Source organism: Athene noctua, chromosome 2 (genome assembly GCF_965140245.1).
Source record: "Athene noctua chromosome 2, bAthNoc1.hap1.1, whole genome shotgun sequence".
Taxonomy (NCBI): domain Eukaryota; kingdom Metazoa; phylum Chordata; class Aves; order Strigiformes; family Strigidae; genus Athene; species Athene noctua.
Genome location: NC_134038.1, coordinates 60,980,322 through 61,005,393, shown reverse-complemented (window position 1 = coordinate 61,005,393; position 25,072 = coordinate 60,980,322). Strand labels below are relative to the sequence as shown.

At 40.1% G+C, this 25,072-nt stretch overlaps 1 protein-coding gene across 2 annotated transcripts; it reads left to right on the top strand.

Moving 5' to 3' along the window:
• Positions 1 to 4,941: 4,941 nt before the first annotated feature.
• Positions 4,942 to 16,483, top strand: DSEL (dermatan sulfate epimerase like). 2 transcript variants are annotated; one of them, XM_074899293.1, is made up of 2 exons: positions 4,942 to 5,643; positions 6,267 to 16,483. In XM_074899293.1, the coding sequence occupies exon 2, from the start codon at positions 7,215 to 7,217 to the stop codon at positions 10,863 to 10,865; it is 3,651 nt and encodes a 1,216-aa protein (XP_074755394.1). In that variant the 5' UTR covers positions 4,942 to 5,643; positions 6,267 to 7,214; the 3' UTR covers positions 10,866 to 16,483. The 2 variants fall into 2 exon arrangements, with proteins under 2 accessions (XP_074755394.1, XP_074755393.1); XM_074899292.1 differs by having other exon boundaries at positions 6,263 to 16,483.
• Positions 16,484 to 25,072: the final 8,589 nt, after the last annotated feature.

Sequence of the window (25,072 nt, the reverse complement as noted above, 5' to 3'; positions counted from 1 at the left end):
CCTTCCTGGGTCAAAACTTAATGCCTGGTGAGGTTAGTATTGGGGTTTTTGGTGGTTGTTTTTTGTAGGTTTTTTTGGGGGGTGGGGGAGTTTATGTCAAGAATTTCTTAGACTGCCAAGACACTAAGGGAAAGAATACTCCTTCCTCTTCTACTCTTTTGGTTTTATGTTATGATTAATTTGCCTACATACTGTATTTAATATGGCAACATCTAGGGACAGGTTGCAAAATAGCCAAAATACAATCAGCAAGCCTTGTATACTTAAATGTTTCCCTAAATAAAACATTTGTAGCATCAATCTTCTTTCTCCAATCAGTGATGAGTTTCCATGGAGAAAAATGTGCACTGATATAGATCTGCACAGTTACTCCAATGAATTTGATATCCTAAGATTTTGGTACTGCGCTGTTCTGACTGACTGCTGAGAATCTTCCTGAGGTCCCACTGCTGTACACAATGTTATCCCTGATGTTTTTACATGCTTTCATATGAAGATCGTTGCATAAAAATGCTACCAAAGTATGAATAGTCTCATATGCTTCATATGTAGTGTCTGAGATAGTAATGAATGGACTTAAAATTACCCCTGTATGCAGGTGGTATTTTTAAGGTGCAGTTTTGCAATCTACCTAAGCTGGCCTAAAACCATACTGCCCTGTTGTGTCTGCACGAGGGATCACGTAACAGCGAGACTGCCAACTGCTCTGACACAAAGGGGCTGGCAGGAGCACACAGCTGGGACAGAGAAGGTGCAGTACTGTGGCTTTTGGCAGTTGCTCCATCCTCTCTCTGCTGACAGTGACACCAGGCACTTTTGAGCCTTTAAGCACTCCAGTCTTGCAGTATTGGAGAACTCCACTAAAAAGAAGAGTCTTTGTGATATGGAAAAAAAAGTCACTTCCTTTTCTACTTTGCTTGCGTGGTGTGATAAACTTGATTGTGTTAATTTTTAGTTTTAATAAAACCAGGATATTCTTGCTTGCTTGTATTTTCTTGCTGTTGACTTTAATTAGTTATCATTCCTAAAAAAAAATCTTAAAATAAATAAAAATAAGAGAATTAAAAATTAAAAATAAAAATTCAAATTAAGAAAAAAAAAACCCAGGAAGAACGCTATCACCATATGCTGTTTTGCTCTTTTCTGTGTACTCTACAATACAGTTTCCCTGTATTCACTTGACTCCCAAAAGATAGGAACTTAGATATCAATTGTTTATATACTTTATGTTTCACACCCTTTATTTGTCAAAATGTTCATCAGCAACATCAGAGTCCTTCCTCCAAAACTAGTTTACTAGCTAATGGTGTGGGGCTTTGTTTGTGTTCCTGTCAGGTGGGCTTACACAAAGAGAAAGTGGACTTGGATATTGCAAAAGTCAATGTCAAGCAGAGTAGGGGACCCAATTTGAAGGAATGATCCCTTCTCTGACAACGAGGTATATGCTTAGTGACGATACTCTTTATTGTAAAATGTACAAGCTACTCGCGGATGACAGAGGGTCTAATTCCCTGTAATATAATTAATTTATGTGTGCAAGTTTGTTGGTGTGATTATATTATTGAAAGGTTACATGATTTCACAGGATGCCTCTAGTTTGGAAATAAAAGTTGTTGTATGCTAAAACAGACAAGACACTAGGTTATCTGAGAGCTGAGAGATTTTGGTTTGCATCCCGTAAAGGAGAAAAGACCACTGCACCCATGTCTTCTCTGTGCAAGGTGGGTGCTTCTGACCAAAAGATTATTGCATTAAATAGGATTCTCATGACCACTGCATTGTCCTCCAATGGTTTTTTTGGTCTGTCTGTTGTAGAAGAAGGAGAAGTGCATGAGGTATATTTCAAGAATTCATAATGAATTAGATCTATGACTGGATTTAGATTAGGAAAAGTGTGTCTTTCAGGCCACAATTAGGTTTAGTAATGAGATAAGCACTGAGCCCTACCAACACAAAGAGGTTTCTGAGTGGTCAAGAACTCTCCCCCAAACTTGTGGTGCCTCTGAAATACAATCTGTACTTTAAGCTTTGAAGTTTATGTACTTTTGCTACTTGAGGTGTTAAGCGGAAGTTTCAAAAGTCTACCTACCCTACCTAAATATCCCGCTCTTTTGTGTATGTGAATCAATGTCTCATATTTGACAGTGGCATCTTACTCATTTATGAACTTTTGAATTGTTATCCTCTTTGACACCAGCAAATATTTTGTTGCCGTCCAGCTGATTATCCTACTCTTCACTTCCATCTGTTAGCACTTGGCCTGTACTCAAGCAGGATAACACTGCTAGCATTTTCAAGATCATTCAGATGGCTGATTTTGGTATCAACACAAGAATGCTATCCCTGAAGCATATCACCAACAATGACCCATGATTTCTTATACTAAGAACCTGAAGTGACGGCAAGGTCACTTTCCCAGGACTCAAAACTCATTTTCTTGGTAGATATTTTACAGCACCTTTTTCCTGCTTGATAGTCCATCAGCCTTGCTTTTCAGCTATTCATAGCTATGAAGAATATTTGAAAATGTAACAATATAATGCAATTTGTTACCAGATGGTCAGTGTTTCTACAAATAAAAATGTAAACGGTAACTTTTAATAGCTGCTTTCACAATTAACAATTCTTTTGAAAGTGACCTTGATTTTACCGACTGCTCTTTAAACAGCATTATGCAATCAGGTAAGGCAGAATGCCAATGCAATTCAGGCTCATTTTATGCAAAAGAGTTGGTTACAACCCAGGGTCACTATTTCTAATTACCTTAAACCAACTCCTTTGAAGTTTTCTTCACTTAATTGTTTCTCCTGGATACCAAGTTGAATCCATGAGGTTTTGATTTTCAGTTGTAGTATAGTAACTATGGGTCTCTGCTGACTATTGAAAATTAGTAATAAAAAAATAATTGAATACTAGTTCTACCACTATTGCTATTTGAGGTGGGTTTTTCTGAAGCAAAATGACTTGAAAATGGAAGAAAGTAACTAGCCTTAACTAGTTGAAATCATAGATGGTTAAAGATGCTCTTGCTTTGCGATTGACTTAGCAGAAAATCAGCCTTAAGTATTCTGCCAGTGCCTCTTTGATAATGTGAAAGAGCTTCCACAGAAAAAGAGAAATGCCTTACAAATACCTTCACTGCCTTATAAATAAGACTTTGTCAAAGTGGTATCATTTGTGAATATATGGGGCCAGTCAATAATTCAATTTCATGCTTCTCCACAAATATCACATTGCAATTGAGCACTGTATATGTAATGATCTCACCACCCATCCGAGAGAGTGTGAAGGGCTCTTGGGAGAACTCTACTCTTGCTTTTAACACAAGCTCTCTGCACGTTCTGCTCATTCCAAATTGCCTGACAATTTATGGGAGAAGTCATTCTCTGAGACTTCAGTATGTTCCAGAATAGGTCAGCCTTGGGAAAAACGTAATGGGGACAATGCAGGGTACAACGGGAATAGAGGGGAAAAAGATTTAGGAGGTTTTCATTTGTAGCATATTCTACTCGGTTTTGACCAGCTTAAGAGGACTGTAGCCTCTGTTGTTGCTTCACATTCCCCTTTGATCTCCTCCTGCAGTAACCTCCCCAGAAACATGAAAAGGCAGAATTTTAACAGATTCAAGGTCAGGGAATTATGTGCTGATCTTTGGTCATTATGCAAATTTCTTTGGATGGGAAGATATGATCCGGGCGATAATCAGTATTTTTCCCTCTTTAACCAAGTCCATAGGGCACATCTGAAAGATTAGGATGGTTCCAGATGTAGTTCATCATTTATGGAAATGTGCATAATTTAATCCTCCTAAGGTGCTCTCTATAGCACAAAAACAGAATCAGTACCCATAATGTACGGCCCTCATATATTGTTTTCAATATAGTTATACATTGACTAGCTTAAGAGATACTTAAATATTCAACTGTATTTTCTAAGATGGGGGGGGGGTGGGGGGAAGAAAAGTTAGGAAGAATATAGACTATGCCTGAGGAGAAGTGGTGATTTGCGCTATCGGAATGATTAAAACCCATGTCCTTTGAGGTACAGTTTATAAACACAGTAAATGGTAACACATATCCAAAATCTCACACCCTTTCTTTTCATAGAGTTCACTCACTACCAACGAATAGCTTGGTATCACATCGGGCAGGTTACAAAATCAGGCTCTGAAAGTCATCACCGGCAACCCAAACTGCGACTCAGAACCGAGAATGGCGTTATACCTCCTGAATTTAGTGGGCGGACCGCAGGCACTAGCCGGGCTAGCCAGCATTTTCTGCTGGCCCTTTACCGCATCACTGGCGGTGAACGAGTCGAGGGACTGAGGTTTTTACACCTCACCACGGCTTTATATTTTACTTCAGAAGCCTTCAGCTAAAGCTGAATGAGAACCATTTCAATGCACCGCATCAAATAAAGTGCCTGCGCAGGGAGGCAGTTATAAAAAGCGGGACCGCTCCGACAAGCAGACGCTGCGTATCCCCGTGTTTTCTGCGATACGGGAACTGTTATGTATTTATTCCGCGCTTACAAAGTTGCTGCCCAGAGGAGAGAGGGCTCCTGCCGCCCTGCCCGGCCCGGCCCGGCCCGGCCCTGTCCTGCCCGCCGGTCCCGGGAGGCCGCCGTGCCGTGCCCCGCCATCGCCCCGCCCGGGAGCCGCGGGAGCCGGTCCGCAGCAGCTGCCGACCGGCCGGCCACGGCGGCGGCGCCCCCGCGGCAGCTCTTCTTCTCCGCAGCCCTCTCACACCTGCCCGCTGCTCACCCCGCCGGGACCCGCTCCACCGCCGCCCCCCGCAGCCTTCCCCGCCGGCCCTCACCGCGCTCTCGGGGCGGCCGCCGCCGGAGCCGCCCGGGCGGCACGGCCCCGCCTCCCTCCGCCGCTCTCGGGAGCCCTGCCCCCCCCCCCCGCTCCGGCCCCGGCCCCGGCCCTGCCCCCGGGCGCACCCGCCGCGCTCCGCTCCGCTCCGCTCCGCTCCGCCGGCAGCCGAGCCGCAGGGGCGGCGGTGCCATCCGCCGCCGGGAGCGGGGCTGGGCTCGGCGCTGTCAGCGGCGGCCGGATCACGCAGTCGCAAGGAAGAGGAGCAGCCGGGAGCGCCGGCGGGGCCGGGAGCCCGCCCGCCGCCGGAGCACGGCGCGGAGGACCGGCACATCCCTGTTCCGCCGGCGCCGGCTCTGCCAACACCCCCCCCGCCGCCTCCCTCCCTCCCTCCCTCTCTCCCTCCCTCCTCCTCTCCCTCCCTCCCTCCCCGCCCCTCCGGAGCGACATCCCTGCGAGTTTGCTTCGCTGCCCGCGCCCGTCGCTGCGCGCCCGCAGCCGCATCTTCCCCGCCATCAACTCTGGGGAGCCGCCGGCGGAGGGCACCGACCCGAAGTTGCGGCCAGTCCGGCTGGAAAGTAACGGCGACGCGGAAGGGGCCGGAGCCGAGCACAGCCCAGCCCCGCCCGGCCCGGCCGAGCGGGGCCGGCGCAGCTCACCGCCACCCGCACCCCGGGCCGGGGGCTGGCGCCACGCCCGGGGCCGCGCTGGCCGGGGCAGAGCTACGCGGCCCCGCGGCAGCTACCGCCCGCCCCTCCCCTCCGTCCGTCCCTCGGTCCGCCCGCCCGCCGGCCCTCCCGTCCCCTCCCGCCGCCGGCCCCGCTGCGGTAAGAGGGGGTGACGCTGGGGGACGCCGGGCGCGAGGGCACGGGGCGCGCCCGCGCCCGCCGCCGAAACTTGCTCAAGTTGTGCGGCCCCGGGGCGGCGCGGCGGGCGGGGGGCGCCCTCTGCTGGCCGCGCGGCGGGCGGGGCGCGCGCGGCCGGGCCGGGGGCCGGGGCGGGCCGGGGCGGGCCGGGGCGGGCGCGGCGTTGCGGGGCGGCCCCGGCTCCCCGGTGGCGGGTCCGGGGGGCGCAGGGCTGCTCGGGACGTGCGCCGCGCACCGGGACGGAGCGGAGCTGCCTGTCACTTGGGCGGCGAGTTGCGAGCGTGTGTTCGTGGGTGGGTCCCGGTGGCGTAACGGGAAAACCCGCCCTTGAGACCTCGTGGCCACGCAGGAAAAGGTGGAATAAAGCGGCTGGACGGGACCGTGTGAATTTCTGATTTGCTAAAGATAATCTTTGCGGAACTTTGAAAACGGTCCTTTTTAAAAGAGAGAATCCGTAAAAGAAGAGGTGCGTTAGCTTCTCTTTACAAGAAAGTGAGCAGCACGTTGTTACCTTCGGTGCTTTATAAATATGTTCTGACACCTATAGAGCTTCAGAGAACTTCTGTTTCTGTTTCCACAGAAAGAACCAACATGCAAAGTGGAAGGAAACCCGAAACTGCTCTTCTAACAAAAAAGTGTTGTCTGTCTGCCTCTTTCACATGTTTTCTTTTTGCTTCATAATGGAAGGAGCAGGATTGTCTGATTCACTGAGGCAAAACTTCTGCAGAAGATAAGATGAAAGAAGACTTGAAAATATGTCGATACTCTGTGACTATTAATTCAGATGCACTTTTCACCAACAGAGGGGAATAGAGGTTAAAAGCACTGCGGTTTCATCAAAAGGAACTAATGGAGGATCTATGCTGATCTTTTTTTAAATTATTTTTCTTTTCCTTCCTGCTCTCCCATGAGTCTCAAAAGAGAAAGATGGAAAGAATGTATGGAAGCTGAGATAAGGAGAAGGCTGGAGACAATAACTTCAGTTTCGGAGTCTTTTTTCCAAGTGCTGTAAATTCCCTATTTCATCGAATATAATACGTTGTTTTGAATATGTAATTTTGTGATCAGTGGAGTTTTTGTCAGCTCTGGAAGTGGAATTTGATCCGACTGAAAGCTTAGAAAAGTAAATATATGACTCTGATTCCTTTTTTTCAAGTGAAGTTTTTCAAGTTTCCAGGAGATAGTGTTTCAGTCTCTTACCGTGTGTTGTCAACCTGTGTTTTATATGCATACCTTAGAGATTCTACTTTTTCCCTGATTTGAGTTTTTATGCTGTAGTGTGTTTCAGAAAGGCGTGAACAGACAAGGCACCTGAGTTTTAAGTTTTTGAGAGCCTTGTTATTTAAATATTGTAGCTCAGCTTACAAGTAATCTGAGTATCTTTTGGAATGCACAGTACATGCTAAGTCCTTTCTCCTAAAAATATGCCTTAAGATGTTTGTTTTTTTACTGACTGGATCAGAGTTTGATACCTGAACATTGTGTTTTGTTAGGAAATGCATGCCTGGGGAAGAGGAGCTGCCTAATGGATCATGGCTCTGATGTTCACGGGGCATACTTTATTTCTAGCATTAATGATGTTTGCTGTCTTCACTTTTGAAGAATCTGTAAGCAATTACTCTGATTGGGTGACTTTCATAGAAAATGTAAATCAGTATGAAAAACAGCAACTTGAAGGTCTTAGTGCTGAGCAGAAGCTGAAAAAAATAGTTCTTCATCCGAGTTTGTATTTCGACGCTGAAGATGTCCAGGCGCTGAGGCAGAAGGCTCATACAAGCCATTCCCATCTATTTAGAGCCATCAGAAGTGCGGTGACGGTTATGCTATCCAACCCATTGTACTACCTACCTCCACCCAAGCATGTTGATTTTGCTGCAAAGTGGAATGAGATTTATGGTAACAATCTGCCACCTCTAGCATTTTATTGTTTGCTGTGCCCCGAAGATAAAGCTGCGTTTGATTTCACCCTAGAATATATGGATAGAATGGCTGGCTACAAAAACTGGTTGGTTGAAAATGCACCTGGAGATGAAGTGCCACTTGGTCACTCCCTAACAGGATTTGCCACTGCTTTTGATTTCTTGTACAATTCACTGGAAAATGAGAGGAGGCAAAAATACCTGGAGAAGATATGGTCTGTAAGCGAGGAAATGTATGAGTACTCAAAGGTTCGTTCCTGGGGAAAGCAGCTTCTCCATAATCACCAAGCAACCAATATGCTTGCTTTGCTTATTGGGGCTTTAGTTGCAGGGGTGGACAAAGGATCTCAGGCAAATATTTGGAAACACACTGTTGTTGATGTGATGGAGAAAACAATGTTTCTGCTCAATCATATTGTAGACGGGTCTCTGGATGAAGGAGTAGCTTATGGGAGTTACACAGCCAAGTCGGTAACCCAGTATGTTTTCCTGGCCCAGCGCCACTTTGGTATTAACAACTTGGAGAACAACTGGCTCAAAATGCACTTTTGGTTTTACTATGCCACCCTGTTACCAGGTTTTCAGAGGACTGTGGGTGTAGCGGATTCTAATTACAACTGGTTTTACGGTCCTGAGAGCCAGCTGGTTTTCTTGGATAAGTTTATCATGAAGAATGGAGCTGGCAACTGGCTGGCGCAGCAGATTAGAAAACACAGACCCAAGGACGGGCCAATGGTGCCGTCCACTGCACAGAGGTGGAGCACACTGCACACTGAATTTATATGGTATGCTGCTGAAATCACTCCTCAGCCGCCTCCTGACTATGGTACTGCTAAAATGCATGTGTTTCCTAACTGGGGAGTTGTTACTTATGGGGCTGGATTGCCAAACAGTCAGACGAACACCTTTGTGTCCTTTAAGTCTGGAAAGCTGGGTGGACGTGCTGTCTATGATATTGTTCACTTTCAACCATACGCTTGGATTGATGGGTGGAGAAGTTTCAATCCAGGACATGAACATCCTGATCAGAACTCTTTCACTTTTGCTCCCAATGGACAGGTGTTTGTATCTGAGGCTCTTTATGGACCTAAACTCAGCCACCTGAACAATGTCTTGGTCTTTGCTCCATCTCCTACGAGCCAGTGCAACCAGCCTTGGGAGGGACAGCTTGGTGAGTGTGCCCAGTGGCTGAAGTGGATTGGCGAAGAGGTTGGAGACTCAACTGGAGAAATTATAACAGCCTCCCAGGCTGGAGACATGATGTTTGTGAGCGGTGAGGCGGTATCTGCATACACATCAGCAATGAAATTAAAAAGTGTGTATCGTGTTTTGCTGCTCTTAAATTCTCAGACATTGTTAGTAGTAGACCATATCGAGAAGGAGGAAGACTCTCCCGTTAATTCTGTCAGTGCCTTTTTTCATAATCTTGACATTGATTTTAAATACATACCTTATAAATTTAAGAACAAATACAATGGAGCTATGATGGATGTGTGGGATGCCCACTACAAGATGTTTTGGTTTGATCATCATGGGAGTAGTCCTGTTGCTAGGATACAGGAGGCAGAACAAGCTGCTGAATTCAAAAAGCGATGGACTCAGTTTGTAAATGTTACCTTTCCAATGAAAAACATGCTTACAAGGATTGTTTACCTTTTCTATGGCCCGTATGTCAACGTGTCTAACTGTAGACTCATAGATAATGCAAAATCTGGATTTCAGATTTCACTCAGTGTCAACAACACTGAAAATACCATCTCTGTTGTGACTGAATATCAGAATTTAAAGACAAGGTTCGATTACTTGGGCTTTGGTGGTTTTGCCAAAGTAGTTCATGAAAACAAAGTGACCAAGTTTGGTCTAGGTACTGAACCTGTAAAAAAACAGATAAAAAATAATAGAGTGTTTTTTCCGTTTGGCTTCAAAGTGAATGTAATTGCAGGGTTAATTTTGGGTGTGAGTTTGGTCATACTGGCTTTTCAGTGGCGGTTTTACATATCCTTTGGTAAAATGTTACGCTGGATCCTGATACTGGTTGTCACGCTGTGGCTTATTGAATTGGTGGATGTGTGGAGCATGTGTACTCAGCCCATTTGTGCAAAATGGAGCGGTGACATGACAAGGCTAGAACATGATAAAGGCAATAAAGCCAAAGAATTAGAAGAAAACCCCGTTGTTTTGCCAGATGTTATCATTACTTCACTTCCCACTTCTGGTGCAGAAATTTTAAAACAGCTGTTTTTCAATAGCAGTGACTTCTTATACATCAGGATACCTACACCCTATCTTGAAATTCCTGAGACTGAATTTGAAATTGATTCCTTTGTAGATCCATGTGAATGGAAGGTTTCTGATGTCCAGAATGGTCATTTTCGTCTTATCCAAGGGTGGCTCCAGTCTCTAGTTCGAGGCACAAAGTTACATTTACAGAACATTCATTTATATGAAGCCAGCAGAAGTAAAATTGCTCAGCATGCTGCCCTAAGCAAAGACAAAAAGAAAAGATCCAAGAAGAGAGAATCTCTGTCAGAGCAAAGAAGCAGGGCAAGAGGGAGTCCAGATAAAGATGCTGAACATATTAGGGAACTGAGAAGACATCTCACCTATTATCCTAATGCACGACCTGTGCTTAGTTTAAGTAGTGGGAGCTGGACATTAAAGCTTCCCTTCTTTCAGGAAATCCTAGGACCATCAATGAGAGCATTACATGTAGTGAGGGACCCACGGGCCTGGATCTATTCAATGTTGTACAAAAACAAGCCAAGCCTTTACTCCTTGAAAAATGTTCCACAACACTTGGCTGCAATGTTTAAGGGAGAGAATGGTAAAGGAAAATGTAGTTTAAATGAAGGCTATGCCTTTGAATATGAATCATTAAGAAAAGAACTTTCAAATCCTAATTCAAATGCTGTTTCTGTGTTGTCCTATTTATGGCTGGCAAACACAGCAGCAGCACTGAGAATAAATGGGGACTTGCTGCCTACAAATTATCAGCTGGTCAAGTTTGAAGATATTGTGAGCTTTCCTCAGAAGACGGCTGAAACAATTTTTGCTTTTCTTGGTATTCCTCTTCCTCCTGCTAGCTTAAACCAAATACTGTTTGCCACCTCCACCAGTCTTTTCTATCTTCCTTATGAAGGGGAAATTTCACCAAGTAGCATTCATGCCTGGAAACAAAACATGCCCAATGAAGAGATTAGACGGATTGAAGATATCTGTTGTTCTTTAATGGACCACTTAGGATACCCAAAGTTTATAGAATAAGTGCTGCTGGCCAGCAGAAATTTGCACTAGTGATCTCTGACTCCCAATTTGTGGATAAATATTAGAGAAGTTTGTTTATTCTTGTAAAATGTGTACAGTCTGCTACTTTCAGAGAGTTTATTTTAAGAAAATGTTGTTCCTGCAACTGTGGGGTTTTGTTTTGTTTTATTTCGTTTTTAAAAAGAACCCTTGTAACTACTTTTGCTGCCTTTCAAAAAAAGTTGTGTGAACCTTTGTAGAACTACCAGCTGGGGACTCTCTAGCTCAGGGGATTAGTAGAATATGGAGCTTTTCACCTCCAGCTCACCAGTTTGACTTCAGCCCAAGTGGTTAGTACCTGAAAGTACTTACCATCTGTTGATTGTATGACAGCTTATATGAAATGAAACTGGTTAAACTGTCCCAGTTCCCAATGGTGATAATTAGCCCCCTTGGACAGGTTTTACTGATGCATTGTGTCTGTGTCTCACTGGTCACTATAGTGGCACAAAATAAACATAAGATGAGATTTAAGGCTTGTTCAGCATCCCTTCAGCGGAGGGAAACAGTCTGAATATTTGGGTGAATCTAGTTTCTTATTTACAGTCTCCACAGACAGGCCCGGAACAGGAATGGACATGGATAATGAATATCATTATAGGATATGGTTCCTTCAGCTCAGAGATGTGACATTTAAATTGGGTTTTGTGCTTGGACGAAAGAGAAGACTTCATTCTCTGCGCCTGACAAAGTGGTACCCTTTGTTAGTCTGAAGTAAACTATCTGGAGAGAAAGGTATGGGACAAAATCTAAGAAACCAACAAGATCTCCCAAATGAGCAGTTAAATTTGGAGAAGATTTTGTGTAATTTTGACCTGCTTCAACCTAGCTTAATTCTGAAGGTTGTTAACATCATGGCTCCTTGCACTACTTTATCCTGTACCTCTTGTCTAAGAGGTTCCGCAAGGATTTTCTCATTTTGATTGAGACTCTTCCATCCTTCCTTGTTGTGACACAGTTCTCTGCTGATTCTTGTGCATAATTTCACCGAGACCAGTGCAAATATTTGATGTAATTGTCAATGGCTTATTGTTGATGTCTGCATAAAATGACAATCTGAGATTTAGAGGATCTTAAATAAATCTCCAGGTCTGTGTTTCTGAGGGATATTTTGCTTTTCTGTATAATCAATTTCTGAAGGACAACCACTGAAGGAATGAATTTCTGAAGGACAACCTCGGGTCTTCTTTCAGAGAGGGGAGAAGTCTGAAAATCACCTGTCCCTCAGCTGCCTCACATTTGAGTCATGTTTCCCTGCAGTAGAATATTTCCAGAATTGTCTGATTTTTATCATCATTGCTGTTTCCTTAACATGACGCTGTTTGGTTTGGAAACGAGCCTGATAGGATAGCTGTGTCGTTGTCACAGCTTAGTTTCTTCTTGAGTCACACCCTTTGCGCATGCCCATTAAGAAAAAAAGTCCCATTTCCCAATTTAAGTTGCTCAGCATTCTTTGGAAATGCATGCATATTGTAAACGTCTGCAGATGTGTAAATCAGATCACAAAGAGACATCTGTTTCCTTTACCATCTGTTTTTTATTACAAATGGAATTGTCTTGAAATATGCTTCAATTGGTTTGTTGGAGCTGAGATCAGAGTTTTGGCTTATTATATCGAAATATGCATGTAATTACTGTTTATTTGGGTGGTAAGCATTAGACAATGTCAAAAGTGCCATGAGTTTCTTTGTACACATTACAGGTACCCTTGCAGATTTTTAATATAAAGGAGTTCTTGACTTTCCTTCCAATCTTACTCTTCTGTCCCTGTCTTACTCTGCTCCCTTGTCCCTTCCATATATATACATTTCGCATCTTTTGGGGCACATTGTGATATCTCATTATGACCAAGATAAAAGTACCTTTTTCTCAGACAGTCATTAATATGTCAAAATAGGCCTCTAACACAATAAAGCTATTGATATTTTGTGGTCTCACTAACCATAACTTAGCTGTCATTTCCTAGCAGTAGTTGTTTTTTTCCCCTTCAGTCCTAAGTTTCAGCCTGTTTAGGTGAAATGCCATGTTACAGGCAATACTAAAGAAATTAATACACACTGAAATGTTAGTGAAGCTTTGGTTTCTGAGTATCATGCTCTCAAATTGGCTTCTCTCTGAAGTAATTTTTGGTTGTGTGCTAAAAAAAGAGAAGTATTAATGTCTGTACAGTCTGTACTTGACAGAATAAGTCTAAACATTTGCTTTCTGTTTCTAGGATTTACACTCTAGAATTAGAACAAATAAAAAGGCTTTTCTATTGTCTGATGTTTTAGGGCAGCTGAAGGTAAGAATTAAGACTGACTGTGTATTTGTGGAAGTAGAAATATTTTTAAGTCCCTTCCTGAAAGTGGAATTGTGGAATGCCACAATAGCCTATAAACCAACTTCATGGGTTTTTTAAGGATTTAGGGTAGACAGAATTGTCTGTCAGGACCATCATCTGTGCTGCTTTTGCAATACGGGTTATCCCATGCACTTACATTCATAATAGTGTTATTGCTGTCATTAATTATATGCAAGATTTAGGAGCTATTTCTTTTATATAATGTACTTCCCTGGTTCAAAGAATACATAATCTATTATTGAGATTCCTTTGCATGGTTTGTTCCTTATACAGATGTAAAAAGGTAGAAGAGAACTCTGTTCTTTATTTTTAGAACTTGTGAGGCCAAATGCATTATAATCATTATGCTAAAAATATGTAAAATGGAAAGCGGTGTCTTTGAAAACAACAGAGTAGGAATGCTTAAGGTACGGCAAGTCTCCGGTCAAATAATTGTTTCAATTAGTTTTAGATTGTAAATTATTATAACTTGACCAAAGTTAGTACCAGACAGGAGGTATCCCAGCTATGGAGCTGAATGCCTGTGTTGAGATTGTGATCTTCTACCTGTATGAATAACAACATAAAGACACAGCAGAAAGCTGAATAAACATGCATATGGTTGACGAGAATCCCACTAAAGAGTGCAGCTCTGGGACTTTGTAGAATAAATTTTAGTGGCACCATCTGTAAAATGAGTTGTGGTATGGAGAAGCAGGAATACTGTGGAGGCCTGGTGATAAAAAATTAAAAAATAAACTTGCTTTTATCTGTTAATGGATAAATTCCAATTTTATGTCTGTGCTGATCTTGTCAAACCGGTCATTAAATAGATCTTCTTTTTCTCATGCAAGTGTTCCCATTGAGACTAATGTGGCTTCATTTAAGACTGTCAGTAAAATTTGAGAATTGTTAGACCTTTCAGAAAAGCATGTCTGTTTAGGTACTTTGTATTGAAAAGTGTTCTGTCACTTTCAGTTAGACTTTCATAAAGATGCTCATGAAAATTAGTCTCAATACTTTAATCTCAACTTTGCTTCCTTTTTCTCTCTGTGTTAAATGTTGGTAATTATTTGTACTATATTGTAGTTTGAACTGTCCAATTATGAGACAGCTAAGATTTTGGTGTATTTTAAAACAGCAGGCTTTATTTAAATGCTTATATCTCTGAATCATATTTGGAAGCCTAAGAAAGGAAGAAAACATTTCAGTTATTTAGTTTGTAACTAAGTGACATTGGCCCTGGACAGATGCACATGGGTCTTGGCATTCAGAGTTCAATCAAATCGGATGAATCTGTAGTCTCTGAACATGCCTCTGTTGCTCCCAGTAGGCTTTTTCCAAAAGCGACGTCTGTGGAGATGAGCCTCAGTATCATGGTCCAATTGGTTCCTTTCACCCTCTTAGCACACAGTTGACATGCGGTCCTTGTCGCATCTATGTTTGAACAGTTCATTTGCCAGATCCAGAGTTGAATTTCTGTACAAAGATCCTCAGCTTCATGTTACATTAATGGCACAACTCATTTGACAGTGTAATACTATTCTGATAGTGTTATAATGCATACCAAACAAAAAAATCCACTTCAGGTTTTATAAAGTTATTGGTAACTGATTTGTAAAGCTGCCATCATGGATCAGATTTATTTTTTTTTTAACCATGAAAATGGTTTCACTTGATGTTGAAACTTAGTGATGTGATAGGGGATTCCTGGTTCTGCCTGACCATCCATTTCCATTATTTGTCTTAGAGACACTATTTGTGTGATGAATATGAACATACATAATCTGGAATATAATTTATACATAATCTGGAATATAATGCATTTGCTGAAAACATTTGAAGTGCACAGTTCAAGATTAAGGATAAAAATATATTATTTCAATATTTCTGTAAATTACAAAAAAATTAGCCACTTTGTCACTGGTCCATATGTTGGGTTCCGTATGTTGGAATATTTTATAGTTAGAAATTGATGTTTATTTATGTGATTTAGAAATAATTTATCAGAATTATTTCTTTTTGGTGACACATAAAGTTATTTTCTTCAATAGGTTAAGTACTGGAGCTTTCCTTTCTTTCTCCAGACTCCCTTTTAGCTTTGGTTCAGACTAAAACCTTTATTTAAATGTCATCATGAATGGGCTGTTTCCCATGTGAGGAGTCTGTTTGGAGACTCTTATAGTCTCAAATTCCATTTCATTGCATTTCAGTGTGGAATATCATGGACTACAAGTCATGGATCAAATTCCTAAATTGTGAGCTGTTCAGAATTGTGCCATAACTGGAATGATGCCTTGCTGACCTCAATGACTGTTGTACCATTGACTTCAACAGGGCCTAAATACTATTACTACGATTATCAAGCTATTATCATCTACTTAGCCTCATCCAAACCAGCAGAAATTACAGGAAATAAATATCTCAAATGATCATGAAAGATTATAGTTCTTGTTATTTAATGAAAAAAGGAAATGCAATTTGATAATGTAAAAAATGTAAATTGCTCTGTAACCCTAATCAGAGGTACCTGCAGGCTGTCTGATAAATTTATAAACTCATAAAAGGAGGTATAGAAACAAACATATTGAAAATAATGTACAAAGCACAGTTTCAAATGTCAGGACTTTGATTTTCTTAAGTGAGGAGTAAATTGCTGATACACGATCTACACTATTCTTATAAAGGCTCTGAGTGGGTAATCTTGTGCTCTCAGAAAGTACTTAATAATGGGAAAGAGCTGTTTCACATTACGGAAATGATACTGGTTTAAATTAAACTATACATCTTGTGAGTTGACAATATGCTGGGAGTTATATGTGATGTAGGAGAGAAAAGATAGTCTGATTTCATTCACACCCATCTAACAGAATAATTTCTGAAAGGTTCTTCATTTATGCTGGTATAAACTCAACATTTAGTTTACTGCCTTTACTGAGAAAGATACTGTGATATTTAAGAACATGACCTGAATTAGTCTATCTCACATTAGATAATTTAACTTTTACACCTAAATAAGGAGCATTGTCACTCTAGAGTGTCGCCTTCAGAGGTAAATCAGACATTGCTTACCTCTTTGTAAATCCTCAGAAGCCAAGAGTGATTAAACTTTTACTTTAGATGCCTGCTGAAAGGCCTCAAAGGAAGTGGGGTGGATTTGACTTTAAATGTGTATGGTCTTACATCTAAATGGATTTCTGTGTCTGAGCAGTTCTAGTGCATACAATGCGCACACCCCCCACACCCCCCCCCACACCCCCCCGAATGTATGGAACGACCTGCATAAAATAAAGCTATTGTTAGTAAAATAATACTTTTGTGTTATCTTGTTGTTTGTCATTTGTTTGGTTTTGTTTTTGTTTTTCCTTAGCTTATTTCACCACTTAGGATATCACAAAACTTTGTGATTTGCTTAATGGATGTATTTACATTTTTAAAATATTGCTGGTTTTGTTTGTTCTGAACATGGGAGCCAATGTTATCTTTCAGAAAGTATTGATGGCAAAACCTAATTTTGTCTGCCCTTGGATGCACAGTAAGTATGTTTGGAGTTAAGTAAAAGACCACAAAATAGCTATACTCCTAGAACAAAAAAGGTGATTTCCCACTTGGTTCTTGGGAACTGGGCGACTGGTGCAATCCATAATTTTTAAGTCTATGAATATTGTAGCTATATGCAGACTGTATATTTAGAATGGTGCCTCTTCTAATTCGTGAACTATACCCAGGAATTTTTTTGGAAATGGATGTTTGGCCCAGAGACCATTCTAACAATTTAACAATATAGGTAAGCTAGTTCCAGTAGCCATGACTGTTCTCTTCTGTGTTTAATTAAAAAAAAAAAAAAAAAAAAAAAAGACATATAATCAAGTTAAGTGGAATAACTGCAGCCCCCTGGATCTGTCTTACTGAATGTGGGCTGGTGCAGGCAGTATCTATCATCCAGAGGCATGGGTAGTTCAGCATCCTTATTACTGCAAAGGTCTATAACCCACTTCAGATGTATCTGTGCTGCAACTAGTTTCCTGCAGCAGAGTTTTGCAGGTTTAGCTAACTGATTTTTTTGTTCGTTTTATTTAGCAGGAGGTGCTTGGGATATACTCTAAATATAGCAGCAAGAATAAGACTTGATTCTATCTCTCCTGTGAACTTCAGCATGTTGTAAAGCAAAGGTTTGCATGTTTTTAAGTCTTGATGATGTTATATTTAGCTGTGAAATAGGTTTAATTATTTTTTTTTATTTATTTTTTAATATTTTTTTTCTGAAAAGTGTTAGCCCTGTGCGTTCTCTGTTAGTGGCTGCTGAATTATTTTGCAGTTGTTGGGTGGTATGTGCTTTTGTAGCTCATCCTAGGTCTTGTCACTGTACTCTCACAAGTTATTTTTTTTTCTTTAAACTTCTGAATCATGAACCCAGCTTTTTCTTTGGGAGAGTTACATAGGAAATGCCTATTATGATAGGAGCAACAAGGTGTGGTGTAAACAAAATGTTGCTGCTATTGCAAATTTTTTTACAGTATTTGTCTCCAGCCATATTGTGAAAGATTTTTCAAAGGGAATAAATCCAATGAACAAAGCTCAGAGGAAACTAATACTGAGAACATGATAAAAGGCAGGCTGTCAGAGATAATAAATGCACACTTGTTTTTGTGAAGGCCATTAATATTTTCACCTTAATTTCTTTTCTAATAGAGGAGTTGCTTACATTTTCTTCGGGGGTTTTTTAGACCCTTTTGTTTTTCCATCCTACAGCTTGCCTAGAAATAGATTTTATCCTGTGTTTTCTGAATCTGAGTTTGAAATGTTGATTTTATTATATTTTCTTGAACCTCCTGTTGTATTTCAGGATGTTCCAGTCTATTCTTTTCATAAATTACATCTTACAGTTGCCACTTGATTTCAAGAAACATAATCTTGGACCTGGCAAGGACTGTGATAGGTACACAGAAATGAACTGAGAAACGGGAGAAACAAAATGTTATGCTGCTGAAGAGAATAGACTTAAAAGCATGTGTTGAAATATTTAGGTCTTAATGAGCTGCTGTATCATGCAGTATGAATTTCTGAATAATAGACTTTATTATTCACTTTAACTGATCAGCTGAACATTGTCTGATTCAAATTACCTTAAGAGTACTGGCAGAAAGATAAGTTAAAAGGAACTTTTTTTGGATGTATTTTGATTTTTTTTTTCTTCAAAGCAGAGCTATTCTTTTATAATCTCAAGCTGTGTTAATTTGTAACTAGATAGCTGTTACTCAGTGTAGCTCTATAAGAGCATTGTTGGCACCAAAGGATGCTTTTCAATGAGAGGGTGCAGTTTTACCTGCTGGGTATAGATTGAGTATTGATGGTTTCTCAACTACCAGCATCCTTTGGTGATGCATTCGAAAGAAAAGTTGACTTCTGTAATAAAGAATTGTTTCATGTTAAAGAATGTACTGCACTGTTGCTGAACAGAATAGATGTGATGTGAAAACATGCATATTATAGACAAGAAAACTTATCAGTCATGATTAAGCTAGTCTTATAATCAGATCTTTAGAAGTATGGGTGTAGCTGTCATCCATTCTTCAGCCTAATTACTAACCTTCATGACCCTCTTAAATTGCAGGCTAGGCTAAGATGAATTTCCTTCCATTTGCTGAAAGAAAAGAGCAAGCCTACAAGAAGATACCCTGACATTGTTGATATACTAGGATTTTTTTAAGATGCTGTCACTTGAATATATGTCTGTACCTCTAAATTGCTCCAGGGTGCATTTGCCAGTTTTACATAATGAATTATCCTGTTGACTTCAGTGTATAGGAATTTACCTATTTGTATTCCATCTTTCTCTTATAATAGCCACGCCTTAGTAACTTTTGCACATGAAGTGAATAGAATGATTAGTAAAGAGCCAGGCTTGACAATAAACAAAGAGCTCTGATATTCATTGTTCACAGATAGTTGGAAGTGTTTGCCAGCAATCTGCTTCATCTGCATATACTTCAGTTGGCTGTGCATAGCAACAGACTCATAGCATCCTTTGCAGAATTTCCCTTGAGAAGTTTATAACTTAAAGGTACAGGTTTAAGCAGCTGATATATATAACATTACTCAGTGCCTCTTAAAATTATCTTTTTGATTCAAAGGTAAAAGGAAAACGAAAGGAAAAAAAAGTTATTCAATTCCCCTTAAATATAAATTAATAAATAATTTATAAAATTAAGATGTTCAGATGCTATTACAGTTTCGAAAAAAAAAATCGGTATGGTCAGTTTAGAAGAATTGTCATTAAGTGTGTTATTAAATTATTACTATTCATGCTCTATAGTCTATCCTGCAAAACAGGTACAAATATGACCAATTTGCTTTTGTTGGACTTCTGAAACAGAATCAGATAAATACACAGACAACTTTTAACTGAAAGCAGATGCAATAACCCTATGAAAAGGTGGTCTTACCCATATTTAGATACCTTGCAGTTTCTCTTGTACTTACTGACTTTTATTTCATGTTATTAGTGAAGATTTAGTAACTCAATTTTGATTTTATTTTTTGTTACTATTACAGGTGTAGTAGTAACTTAAAAGTGTAAGAACACTGGGTGAAATGGTGCATAAATATACAGATCTTGTAGTCTAAATGGTAAATACATATTAACATCTATATTTTAGAGATTAAAAGTCCAGTAACTTACATAAGGTTTATAGATAATCCTATGGTTGTAATAGAAGTTGATTTTAAATAGCTCACATCTCACTCTGCTTCTGCTTCTATGAATCATGTGCAACTTATCCTTAAACATAGTCATTTGCCGTACAGAATCATAAAATCAGTTAGTTTGGATAAGACCCTTAGATCGTCAAGTCTAACGGTAAATCTAATACTGCCAAATCCACCACTAAACCATGTCCCTAAGCACCACATCTACACATCCTATAAACACCTCCAGGGTTGGTGGTTCAACCACTTCCCTGGGCAGCCTGCTCCAGTGCTTGACAACAATTTCAGTGAAGAAATTTTTACTAATACCCGACCTAAACCTCCCCTTGCGCAACTTGAGGCCATTTCCTCTCATCCTATCACTTGTGGGAAAAGGGACCAACTCCCACCTTGCTACAACCTCCTCTCAGGTAGCTGTAGAGGGTGATGAGGTCTCCCCTCAGCCTCCTCCAGACTAAACACCCCCACTTCCCTCAGCTGCTCCTCATAAGACTTGTGCTCTAAACCCTTCACCAGCCTCATTGCTGTTCTTTGCACATGCTTCAGTACCTTGGTGTCTTTCTTGTAATGAGGGTCTTCTTGGCCTTTTGCCTAAGATCAAGTGTAGTGTAGTGTATATATATTGTGCATGCATATCATCAAATTCAGAAAGTCCTGCTACTCTGGAAGAGAGTCAAAATGCTGGACAGCAAGCAGAGTCTGTGGTGTGGAACTGAGTCTTACACAGAAAATGTATGCAGTGAAGTGTAGAGAGATTTTTAAGGTGATGAAGGCTCTCATCAAATACAGTGAATTTACTTTGAATTTAGGACTTAAAACAGACTCTGATATATGAGGCTTACTGGGAAATGTTTAGATTGTGGCTTGTTTACCCTGAAAATGAAGCACTTTTTTTGATAGTGTAGCTTTTTAGCTGAAAGTGTTCTGAGACTGACTATGCTTTGTTCCTCTTTTTTTTTTTTTTTTTAAAAAGTGATACAAAGAAATGATTACTTGTTTTGAGATTTATTTACTTATTTACTTATACAAAACTGCTTAACAACTTAAATACTTACTTACAGCAAGTTATAGTATATTTTTTAAAAAATTGCTAAGAATCCTGCCTGCCCAGACTGTTCTGTGGAATTTTACCAAGGACTACTGTATTCATCAAAACAAAGCAGTTCACTGTGAAAATCTACCAAGGATTACAATGTTCAGCAAAATATTATACTTTTGGCCTCGAGTAACAGGTGGCTCTAACTAGTTGGAATTTTGCTAATGAGTAAAGATGGCCATATACGAATGGTAGAAGTCCTATTGGTTCTCTTAGATAAGATAGAAAGTAAACCGTCTGAAAACCACTCTTGTTATTCAAGAAATTGGCCAAGAGAATCTGCGCATGCTCTGGGGAAAAAAAAAAAAAAAGTGAGAAAGACTACGAGCCTTCCTCCCAAAGGCCCCCAAAGACACCCACCAGGAGGCAATGGGCAGGTGCAAAGATGACATAAACTGTTGACATCAGCCTTTGTAACTAACCCAGCCTTACTCATGCGGATGTATGTTCGTGTTATGTAATCCAGTGAATATGGATATCCACACTCTATAAGTTTTTGGTAAAATGTGCAGTGGGTGTGCAAGCTTTGTGGAGAAATCCCCTTGCACCCTGGCACCGGAGTAAACATACCTGCTTTATAACTCTATTCGAGTTGTAGAGTCTTTTTTCTGCAAATCATATGCTGTGTCGTTTCCCTGTAAGACTTTTATTTATCTATATTAGAAAGATATATTTGTTTATCAAGAGTGAATTTGATAAAGTGTTTCATTACTTTTTCCTTCTGTTGCTTTAAAAATAGAAATCATACTTCCAGGCATTTTGTGAAGGAATCTATCAGAATTTCTTATTCACAAATTAGAGAAAGTAGTCAGAATATAACTGTGGCTTCAAACTACAACACTTCAAAATGTCTTATATCAACAAAAAGAAGCATAAGAATTTAACCTTATTTTCTTTACAACAACTTTATATAATTGTATAATTTATGTTGCAATTACACCTATTTTTATTTAAAATAAAAAACATTACTGTCAACAAAACAAATATATATAGTGTACAATTATAATGATTATTATTATTATTATTATTAATAGCTCTTAACTGTATTTCTGTGGGAGACCAAACCTTCTGCAATATTCTCTTTCATCCTTTGTAATTTCAAGTATGACAGGAATGGCCAGCAACTAATAAGTTTCTTACTCTAAGGCAAAATCTGTTCATAGCACTTAAAACACTGCCAAACACATCAATAAAAAATAATTTAAAATATTTTATCATATTTTATTCTTTCACTCATATATAAGATCTGATAAATCTTATGTATTCTAAAATCTTATTTATGATTAAAGTTTGAATATTCTGCTTTCATTTTGATAGAAAAAAGCACTCATCTATGTAAGTTCACCTGGAAATTATCTTACATGTACCCCTCCAAAATTTGGAGACAGATTTCTAATAGGACTACTCCTTTCTTCTCTCAGTAAAGTTTAAATTTGGTTAATTGGCCAGAGGGTATTGAATTTAAATAAACAAGAGTTAAACTATTTTATATGTCTTTAGCATATGGCCTGTACTGGTTACATCTCTCTTGACTTTGAGTTACAAGTGTACTTCTCCAAAAAGAACTCCTGGGTGCTACCTCAGATCTGTCTCATTGTAATCCTGTTAAACAGAAACATCTCCTGTGTGATGGACTTTCTAGAGATCCTGGAGAAAGTGCTAATGTATTTTACATTAACACATCATGTTAAACATTACTTCTGGACTCAAGACTATTTATGCTTTGCATTAAAGCGACAGAGAATATATGTTAGTTCAGCAACAATGGAACATTCAGTTCTTACTGTGAAGTGATTGTAAAAGCAGCCTAAAATCTTTACCCAGGAGATTAGGATATCAAAAATAGATGCTTTTCATATCAAAATGAAGAACTCTGACTCACAGACCATGAATATCAAGGCACAACATGAGTTCTCGTCCCACTCCTATGTGGTCATCTTGTTAGGATGAAATGATAGGATGTTCTTTAATGTCCTGACATCAACACGAAGGTTGTCTCATGAAGAAGAAATAGTTTTAATCAACACATAGTAATATATAACAGGCTTTCCTAATAACTATTTTTCTTGCCTGAATGTATATAGAATCACATTTCTAACTGAGGTCAGTATCTGCTGGCACTAGGAAAACATGATGATATGCTAGCTCATGTTATGCATTGACAGAAGAGGTAGTCAACACGGGGTAGGCTATAGCCTAGAGTTTTTTATTAGTTGCATTTTAGTATTGCCAAAAAATACACTGTAAAAAGATTATTTTTATAGTGCTCACAGGGCATACTGCAAGCTGTGGAAAGGGTGATCTCTTTCGTCATTGGAAGACTTAGCAGAGTGTTTTTGTGCTATGTCTTTCCCAGCTGCCAGCACAGCAGAGCAAAAGGGACATAGCTGGAGGGTAAGATATACGCCAGAATGTCCATGCAATGTGATGACCCTCAGGAGTGTCACCTTTGCTGTGCAGCCACAAATATAAACTAGAGCAAGCCTATTGCTTCTTCCTAGGGCATGGATAAAATCTTGGAAATGTCTTACTTGTGAGCATCCTACAGACTCAGAAATGAGAAGTCATTTAAAAAATAACCCTTAAAATTACTTTTAATCTCATGACATATGAGGCAATCACACAACTTCCATAACCTTGACTGATGCTCTTAAAAGATTGAAAATGCCCAGGTGTGGGATACTCATGTAACAGAAAAGGTAATTTTCTGGAATGCAAGAAACGCAATGTTTCAGCTCATCAGGCCATAAATATATAACACAGAACAATTGAAAAGCAGACAAATAAATTGACAGAATGGACTTCCACGCAGCTTCTAGTGCTGGTTCAGATTGATAACTGTGACTAGAGTCAGCACAAAGGCTGGGCACTGATTAAGATACTGGTCAAAACAAATGCTATTATGTGGCCTCATTCAGGTCTCTTAAGGAGAGAGGAACTAACTTGGTAAAAGATGCCATTGTAGGTCCTTAATGTGTTGGTTCTGAACTAATGAAATATGCCAATGTACGTACAAAATATGGCACGTACAAGGCCAAGTTAGGATTTATGCTGGCAGTGGTGTTGAGAGGTGGGAAGTATGTAGTGTGAATGAAAAGGCAGGTGAACAACAGAAGGAAAGGGACGAGATATGAATGATTTGTAGAGGACTGGAGATTCCAGCCATCTGCAAGGAGGCAAAAGTGTGGCCTGTTGCATCTGCTGTAATGCTTTTTATGATACCACTTCTCTAAGTGAGTTGCTGTGCTATGTGGCTATCATTTCAGGTTTCTGCAAAGGAGAATACCATGATTGGTTCTGTAAAGAAGCCTCCTTTGTAATTAAGCACTTTTTACAAAAATGAAAATTACTAGCATCATATGTTGTTTATTTAGTGACAAATTAGATCTTAGAATGTAGTATCTTGAAATAGTTTTTGTTTGTTTGTTTGTTTTAATCACAGATTTCTGTTAGGAATAGGTGAATAAAATATGCACCTCCATGAACTACTAAAAATAATATGGAAGGGTGAGGGAGATGAGAGCTTTGCTGATTCCAAGCAATTAAAATGAAATACTTCAAAACTGGGATGTCATTTGCAAAATGTCTAGATAGCCTTCCTCAATATCATGAAATAAGATTGCAGCAAAATAATATTACGTAGCAAACTCCTACGGTGTCTTATCACTTGTATTCTGTGTTTCAGTTTTGTCATCTAACCTCTGTGTGTTGGGTGCTTTATTTATTTTCTATGAATAAATGCTGAGCAGCTATATATATGTCTCCTCAAAAAATCAAAAGCACCTTGTCATTTTATAAGGGGTTCTAGAAGCAAGTAGTGTCTATAACGCTCTACCACTGTACATTAGCATAGTATCACTGAAGATAATGAAGCTAGGCAGGGCTATAACAGCTGAGTGTAGGTGGCCTTCCATCTGCAGAAGACATGTCCGTGTAGGACAGAGATTTCATCTTGATGACAGGATGGCATAACATCTGGGAGGTGAGCCAGAAGATAGCTCCTTTAAAACTCAGCCTGTGCAATGCATTATGTCCCCACGC

Bases quoted from the DNA above. Each gene is read 5' to 3' on its own strand.
- DSEL (XM_074899293.1), top strand. From the start codon at position 7,215: ATGGCTCTGATGTTCACGGGGCATACTTTATTTCTAGCATTAATGATG.